General features: G+C 44.2%; 2 protein-coding genes across 4 annotated transcripts in view; both read right to left on the reverse strand.

Moving 5' to 3' along the window:
- Window positions 1-2,740: 2,740 nt before the first annotated feature.
- LOC119013884 (voltage-dependent L-type calcium channel subunit beta-1-like) lies at window positions 2,741-5,093 on the reverse strand. The gene has a single exon (XM_037088776.1). It carries the CDS (start codon window positions 5,061-5,063, stop codon window positions 4,482-4,484), a length of 582 nt encoding a protein of 193 aa, XP_036944671.1. The 5' UTR covers window positions 5,064-5,093; the 3' UTR covers window positions 2,741-4,481.
- A 1,182-nt stretch (window positions 5,094-6,275) lies between these two features.
- LOC119013883 (voltage-dependent L-type calcium channel subunit beta-1-like) overlaps window positions 6,276-8,878 on the reverse strand; it is a 34,041-nt gene continuing 31,438 nt past the window's right edge. For all 3 annotated transcript variants that reach the window (XM_037088773.1, XM_037088774.1, XM_037088775.1), the window contains 3 exons: window positions 8,028-8,179; window positions 6,699-6,794; window positions 6,276-6,594 (listed from right to left, as the gene is read on the reverse strand). In XM_037088773.1, coding sequence (XP_036944668.1) covers window positions 6,310-6,594; window positions 6,699-6,794; window positions 8,028-8,179 — 533 coding nt within the window. In that variant the 3' untranslated portion in view covers window positions 6,276-6,309. The remainder of the gene's footprint in view (window positions 6,595-6,698; window positions 6,795-8,027; window positions 8,180-8,878) is intronic.

Raw genomic sequence — 8,878 nt, forward strand, 5'->3', positions numbered from 1 at the left:
CTCTCCACCCACACGTGCTGTCACTGGTACAACATGTCACATCAGGTTTCACATTAGCTTCATTAGCCATTAACTGAACCATCTACCCCAACATGTAATGTTTGTGTGTGTGTTTTTGACTTTTCATTTTTACTTTAAAGCCACTACGACGTTTGTTTGTGTTGATTCTGGGAGCCTCTTTGGACCAACGATGACTTTGTTTTGGTGTCCTGCTGTGACACCAGACTAAATTTTATTATTATTATTATTGTATTATTGTATATGTTATTTATTATTTATTATTGTACCTGGGTACAGCTTTGAGCTTCTTGTACTGGACATCAGTATTTACATTTTATGCTACTTTATACTTTTACTCTTAGCATAATATTCTCAGTCTGATAAATTCAGAAACGTCCAATATCATTGGAAATTTAACCCCATGCCACATTTATTAACTCTCACAGCTACTGCTTATATTTATAGATTCAGGATTGTTTAAGTACAAATCATGATCAGTATTTAAATTATGTTTGTGGTTTTTTTTTTTGGAAAACTATCCAACTGTATATAAAATAAATATTAGCTCCATCTTGATGAGCTATGATAGTAATTTGCCATAATAATGATCCAGTAATGTAATATAAATGTGACTCTGAAAAGGCTCCTTCTGTCAATCTACACTGTGGTACTTGTTCATAAGTCACTGCTGAGCTGTAAGCTGTGATTGGCTCCACAGACTCAGCTCTGGGGGAAGTTAGTTTGATATTACATTGCTCTTATCTCGGCACATGGAGCCCTTGACATCACACCCTGTTAATTGCCACACTTACGCAAAGCCTCGAGTCTGAGTTACAGATGGAAACCGCACCTTCTTCTTCTTCCTCTCTTTGTGACATTTCCTCCACGGCCTCGACAGCGAGATGCAGAGGTGATGAGAGCTGTGGATGTGAGAGCTATCAACCACATCCTGGAGACAGAGCTGCAAAGTAACTGAAAGACATGGCAGGTGTGATTGCAGTCACAAGGTACAGTCTGTTTCAGTGCATAGCTCTTGCAATCGCAAATGAGGAAACGATAAAAGTGACGACGTTTTGAGTACATTGTGTGATTCACTGATGTTTGTACAGAACGTTCATCTCTCGTTGTAGCTTCTCGAGATAAATGACGTAGGTGTAGCTGCTCAGGAATTCTACTGTATTGTTCAACTTTAACTGAGATTATCATGTTATAAGACGATATATCATCACAGGTGTTGTCCTGTCCTGGTTTTAAAGGAGGCATTACAGCAAAGTGATGTGAATGCTCTCTTCCATCCAGTGTGTGACTAATATTATTTCTCTCTTGTCATAACTCTCTGGTTAGGTTGAGGGAAACATCCTGGTTCGGCTAAAAATACCTGTTTTTGGTCGGCACGATCACAGATGGAGACTTCCAGTGAAAAATATCCGGTTTTGACACCACAAAAAAAAAACAAAAAAAAAAAACATGGACATGTTCCCATGTGTCCTTAAAAATACCCAGTGGTGTGACTCAAGTTGCAGTTGACTGCCTGGCAGCCGCGTTGCTTATGTAACAACACCACCTCCATCCCTCCACTTCCTGATGTGAGAGATGGCTAATAATAATGACATCGTTACAAAGCGCTTCAAATGCAACATCACAACAAAGATGTAAATATTATCTGAATATAAACAGCAGACGGTGTAACACATCATCTAAATGAAGTTAAAAGCAACTTTAAATGTGTTTTAAGAAGTAATAAGTGTGTGATTTGGTACATGTCAACCTTGGACGTGTCTGTGGTTAGCAGAAACATTAACTACTAAGCTGATATCAACGGTGCTTCTAATGAGCAGGCGCCCTCCAAGGTAGCCTTGGCATCCAGCATATGAATGTGTGTGTGAGTGTGAACATGTGAACGCTAACTTGTTTTGTAAACAGGGACGGGACGATAACACATTTCATAGTGGATCATGATAAAAACAACGTTTCAGTCACAATAAGCCCGTTGATCTGAATGTTCATTATCAGGATATCTTCACATGAGGGACTTGTAAAACCTGTCTAGCTTGCTCACGTTCATTCCTGTATTTGGGTCCTGATTTATTTTAAATGTTTGAAGCTTGTAACCACGGCTGGTGAAGTGAACAAGTTTAAACTGGATGTGCGTGAATACTAATCCCAAATACGATTCCAAACTAAAGCATGACAGGGAGATGAAGTTACCACCATTCAGCTAATCTCTGCAGGAAGACCTCATGAGTGACTTATTTAAAGGGGCAATATGTTCAAAAATGAACTAAAACTTTCAATAGAATGTGAAGAAATAACAGTTTTGACATTATCTTGATATCTATTGTCATTACTTGGTAGCCCCCTTGCTAGTTTGTACCTCAAGAGGTGATAGTCTGGTAGTAAACAACCTCAACACTGCCCCCTTGCCACGGGTCTGCTGTTTCTTACATATTGCACCTTATAGATTCTTGTGTCACGTCTCATCTGTGATGCAATAAACGCATTTGTTTCCTGACAAAGTGCACAATTAAAGTGGTTCCAGTTTGTTTTAGTACAATTTTGAGAGTTTTAAGAATATTTTGATGATTGTCAGGCTAATGTTGTGAATCACAGTTACATTGGAGAGGATGACCGCCACACCACTAATGAACATTGATGTGTGCACATACACATACAGCTTCTGCCGATTTGAGATCTGTCTGTGATAATCCCCTCTCATCTTAACAATTAAATGACACCATGGTAAATTTTCTGATTAAATTTTTAATTAAAATACGAATTTATCCACAGATTAAAAATGAAAGGCAGAAAAAGCAAAATGTAGCTACAATCAGGCACCAATGATACATGTTATTTTTCATATTTTTAACAATTGCGATAACGCAACAATAACATTATTTACTGATCATTATTTAATATTTATTTATTCAACCGAAGACGGGGCGGGCCGAAGCAGCCCACCGAAGACATTCATGGATTCTCCATTATAGATAACTGAGTAAAGACCAAAGCTGATCCTACCCCACCCTCCCCCGCCCCACCCAGCTCGATACTCCTCTCACTACCTCACAAAAAAAAAAAACCCTGAAGATTCAAAATTAAATAAAAAAAAAATTGCAAATGTCCACAGGAAGAAGCAACACTAATTCAGTCAGAAATCAAGAGTAAGAATAGAGTGGTATTTAATATCAGACAAGCTAGCTGTTTGAGTGGAAGTAGGTGGAGTGATTGACCACACACACGCGCGCACACACACACACACACACACACACACACACACACACACACACACAAGTACTTTTTATACAACCATTAGCCCTGAAAAGACAGACGACGAAGCTGGTGCAAAGAAAACAAGATGAGCCGTGTGCTGCAGCGACAGCATTGGGCTACGGTTCCACGGAGTAGCCACGAGACACGAAAGACACACAGATAATGGTATGAAAACGAGTGTTAACAAGAGTTAAGACATCCCACCGTGGCAGTGGTGGACATGGCTTGGCGAGACATTCCGGCACTTGTGATTGGAGATTTCTTGATATAAGGGTGTCTTTTTTTTTTGTTTGTTTATTTTTATTTTTATTTTTTTTGTTTTTTAAGGTGGGAGTGACTAAGGCAGGACACTTCATTCACAAAAAACTACTACGGTGGTGCTGCTCTGAATCTGCACCAGAGGACAAATGAATACAAGCGGGGGCGCCCCTCAGCACCCACGAGGAAGAGGGAAAAACAGAAAGGGGTGGAGCGGGTCAGACGTGTACGGTCGGGGTACGACGGCTGAACCAGACTGGGGAGGAAGTAAACGTCTTTGGAGTGTACTCTATCGCTGTGGCATGAGCGTGGCAACATCGATAAACTGTCGTGTTTAAATATGGCAACTTCTCCACCAGCTTTTTAAGGTCTGGGTGATAAGAAAGAGGAGGGCGAGAGACTCGTAACGTCTGGATCTCAGCGTGAAATCTAGAAAAAGTAAAAAGCAGTGGGTGAGATTAAGGTAGGAGGAAACCCTGACACTGCACATGGGGGGGACAATGACATTTGACCCTGTTTAAGACTGCAGAGGACAGACGTGACGGACAACAGCTCTACCAGAGGGGAGGTCGAGTCACACAGATCACAATCATAAGATTCACAATCATAACAATTACTGTCCTCGTGCTGTCAGTTTAGAAATCCATGATATTCATGCAGTATTAACATAGGAAACGAAAAAAAAACAAAACCAGACCAATAGTATTTTTTTTTCTAATCATAAATAAATTGCAAGAAGAAGTTGATGAGAATGGCATCTGGCAGTTGATGTGTTTCTTTACATTGTACTGGGATGTAAACAGATTCTTTTTGTCAGCCTGACTGGCATGGCCCCAGACCCACACACTTCAGTTCCTTCTGACCTGAAACCAGAACCTTTCCCCCCCTCCCCGCCCTTATCTCCCCCTGTCCTCAGTCCGTCCAGTCGCCTCCTTGCCTCAGCAGTGTGATGTTCAGCGGATGTAGACGTCTCTCCCCCAGTCGTCCTGGTTCTTGTTGCGGCTCATGTTGGCCCCCGTGTCCACCGGGTCCTGGCAGTAGCGTTCCCTCAGCTTGGCACGTCCATGCGTCTGGCTCGGCATCGGGGGGTGGTTCAGGTTCTCCTGGTCTGGCTCGGCGCCCTCGTCTTCCCAGGAGGCCTGTCTGCCGTGATGCTGCGCCAGGTGGAGGCGGCTGCCGCCACCTCCCCGGTAGGGCTCGGGCTCTTCATAGGGGTCAGTCTCAATGTCCATGCAGGAGTCGCCTGCCTCGGTGTAGGCGGAGTCCCGGCTGCCCTGGGTCTCCGAGTCGAAGGTGTCTTGCCGTGACAGGCCCCGCCCACTGCTTCCCCGCAGCTGGCCACGGGAGGAGCGCATGTACGTTTGCTGCTGCTGCTGCTGCTGCTGCTGCTGCTGAGGTTTCCCTCCCAGGTCTGTCTGATAGTCATGCAGGGTGCCACTGCCACCGCACTCTGTCAGGGGCCCCTCTCGCTTCTGCTCGCCGTGCACCAGGTACGGCCCCTGCAGCCAGCCACAGCCATGCCACACAGCCACCATGCAGAGACACAAACAGCAGAACAACCAGACGGGTCAGTCGTTAGTCAGCAGGTGTTAGCATGGAGGCAGGACATACAAGACAGGACGTCAAAATGAGATGTTTCAGCTTAAAGACTTAGTGAAAGCATCAGTGTTCACGGCTGACATGCATGAACAAATACATTCATCACTCTATTAATCAAACAATCTATTTCTACTCATCGATTTCTCTTCAAATCTTGATACCTACCTGCAAACACACAAACACACCCGAGCAGTTTTTTTTTTTTTCAAGAAGCAGACTGAAAAAAATCTACCATCGCAACAGTGCCACCTTCTGGCAGATTGACCTCATGGCAGGAAAAAAAAGCAGCAGTATCGCCATTAAATCTAACTGAAGAGGCAGGATTTTACATAAATTAAGAACAGATCTGAAGTGCAGTCGGCTCTCTTGTGTTCGTCTTGGATTTATTCTCCTGCCTGAATAAAAAATGTTAGAAGGAGATAATAAAAAAAACAAGTTTCCAGCCATTTTGGTGCAACGCTGTCGCTCAGGTGCCGTACAGTTAAAGACATTGTGCAACTCATCATCATCATCGTCAACATCGATGGGCAGCCAGTACTAACTTAGCAAATTAGTACTTTGCTGTTATAAAAAGATTAAACCCGGACAGAGTGTTAGCAGCAGCCTCCACCAAACGAAAGCGTCTCTGTTTTGAAGAGGCGGACATGACTTGCTGTTTTCAGGGGCGGTGCCATGGCAACACGGAGGAGGACGGCAAACTGGATTCAACCTCCCAGAGAACAAGAAGAAAGAAAAAAAAAAAGTGCAGGAGAAAAGGAGGCCACGGAGCCAAAGAGGTGAGGGTGGGGTCAGCTGATATCATTTTACTCTTGGTTACAGTGAAATGGAGGAGGAGGGGGGGCCACGAGAAGGGCCTTATGGGTAATTCCTTTAGTCCAGTGCGGTTTGAGTTGCTCTCACAGTTTAAGCAGTGCAGGGGGAGTAAACACTGATCGCCCAGATGCAGACTAATTTTCTCTCGTGGGTGTCATTAAACTAGTTGGCTCCTGACTTACAAGGAGATTCCCTGCATAGGTGTGTGTGTGAACGTGCACCTGCGTTGTGTTTCTATATACAGCATGAACATGATTTTTAATGCACTTTTCCTTCAGGGTTGCAGGGTCGAGGTTGAGTTGCCGGAGTTGTCTGTGTCCCCCCCCACTCCCCATTCCCACTACCCCCCATCCGTCGCTCCGCTGGACTTCAGACAGCATGTTCTTCATCTTTCCCCTCAACCGCTACAGCACCGTCCATGTCAGGCCACAGATCCATATTTCTGCGCAGGGAGGTGAGCACCTGTACCTGCAGGTTGGAGACGGGCTCGGGGGAGGCGGCCAGGGCTGCCGTGGCCATGGTGCGGTTGAGCAGAGGGTTGGGAGGGTTGCTGCTCGGCGGGTGCGTTGCCTTCCAGTACGCCTCCAGGTAGTCAGCCAGGTGCTCGCAGGCGTCCTCCAGCTGGTTCTCATCCAGGATGATGTCGAATAGCTCCTGCACATGAGAAAACGTCTGTTTGTTGGTTTTTCTGTGACCAAACTAATGGATTTTTTTTTTTCTTGTTTGAAGAGAAATTCTAGGAACTGAGCAGAACTCACAGGAGGGCACTGGGCCAGCTTGTCTGCTGCCACCATCTGCACATTTAGGTGTTTAGCCTGGGACTTCCCCCGGGATTTGATGAGCCTCTGGAGGACCTGCAGGGAGACAACAGATGAATCATTTACCGAGACATCAATTATTCATTCGGCTGCGCTTGCCCGTTTTTTTCCCTCATTAATCTTTTTTTTTTCTCTCATTCATTTTCTCATGATGAACCAAAATAATTTTGACAAATTTAAAGGTGCACAGTCGAGCGTCTGACCACGAGCAGCGCTACGGAGCAATGGTCGTATAAACTGGCTCTTGTTTGTGTTTGTGTCGCGCAAAAACGTGTGATTCACATCCTGCTGTCGGTTTCGTGCTGTTCAGCAGCTGGTAATCGTAACACACCAGCAATCACAGTAGTGTGCCAACAAAAGCAGTGTAGAAGAAGACTGCTAGCGGCTAGCAATGACATCGTTGTTGTGTGATCATCCAATTGTCTTTAACCAGCTTTGCAGATTTCGCTTCAGTTTACAACATTTGCATACTTTTGTTTGTTTGGAAAACTCCCCGGAGTGCCTTTAAAGTTATAAATATTCAACATTTAAGTCCTTGTTGGTTTGGCGACACATCTGCAATTGTGATTTGATACCACAAGTCCCAGAAGTCTGGAGGCAGCAACAACTTCTGGAGCTACTTTTTTTATTAAATAGAACAGAATGGCAGCCTGTGTATCTGTTGACGATGCAGCCAAGATAATGCTGCAGGGAAGCGTACTGTAAATAAACAATTTGATTCCAGGGAAGGAATGGCGGACTCACCCCTGACAACTGAAATTTCTATAGAGACGTTACAGAATATAAAGCCTTGCTCAGACTGTCAGGCCACATCTGACATTTGACATACCCTGATTGAATCTCGATTGATTTGATTTTTGCAAATTGGATCCAAACCGCATTTGAGGATGATCTGAAGTTCACTTCAAATCATATTTGAACAGACGCGTCTTGTCTCAAACAACAGTTCATGGAGAGTTTTTGCAGAAAGAAATTGTTCGGGAAGACGATGACTCGCCATTTCTCATGCTTCCGCATTGGATAAAGCGCCACAGTTACTGAAGCCTACGTCGTTACAGAAGTGACCAACGCTGACAGCCTGGTGAAGTTTGGACACAAAAACCAGATCTTTTAAGTAACGCTTACATAACAAATAATACAGTTGACAGGTTGTCTTGATTTGCCTGCAGTCTGAACAGTACTTTCAAACGCTATCACCGGCAATAAAGAGTATAAAAAGTTGGTTTAAAAAAATGTTACAACTCTCATGTCATCTGTCATCCGACATACCTTGGGTGAGGCTATTTTGATATAGACAATGATGGGAGCCAGGGAGGTCTTTGCCAGCTGAGACGGGTGGTTGATGGTGTCTGCATCCAGAGCGACCAGCTGGAGGGTGCGGGCCAGCTCAAAGATGCGCTCGATCTCACTCTGCACCTCCGCTGAAGGCCCACAAAGACAAGACACGTCAGTACAGCGAGACAGCGAGGCGATGGTGTGAACTCCGTCTGTATGTGAACTAGTACATAACCGGCGTTAGTACTTAATCATGCATGTCAAAGTTTTAGAAAAAACAGTTCCAAGCGTATGAATTCGACTGATCACAGTTAAAGTTCCATTTAAGCGCAGCTAAATGGAAGCAGTGCTGCATCCTCATTCTGTCGCAGCCTCCCAACATTCACAATTTCCTTTTTTTTCTCCTTCCGATCTTTTTTTAAAATTTTTTTTTTTATTTTGCGGAGGCTGGAGGCACTTAAGAATGAGATGCCTTTGGCACTTGTGTTTAACTAATAATAAGGGCACAATTTCTCACCAAAACAGAAGACAAAAAAACCCACAAAGAAAACACCTTCATCAAACAAATAAAGTGAGAACGTTAGTTTCTGTTAGCGCTAATAGGAACAGCAGCGCTTTAATCTGCCAGGTGAGTCACTCAGCTCTGTGGACTGCTTGGCTGTTTTTGTTTTCATTGTTCCTCAACAACAGCCGAGAACCCCTTGTTATTTAGCATTTCGAGTAGAGTTCCCCACATTTTTTTTTTTTGGTTTTCTCTCTTTATCAGCCTGTTGACGTGTAAGGCGAGAGATTAAAACGGGAGACCAGAATGTTCCTCGCCTGTCTGGTCAAACCTCAGCGCCTCC

The sequence above is a fragment of the Acanthopagrus latus genome, chromosome 23 (assembly GCF_904848185.1).
Source record: "Acanthopagrus latus isolate v.2019 chromosome 23, fAcaLat1.1, whole genome shotgun sequence".
In the NCBI taxonomy this organism is placed as follows: Eukaryota; Metazoa; Chordata; class Actinopteri; order Spariformes; family Sparidae; genus Acanthopagrus; species Acanthopagrus latus.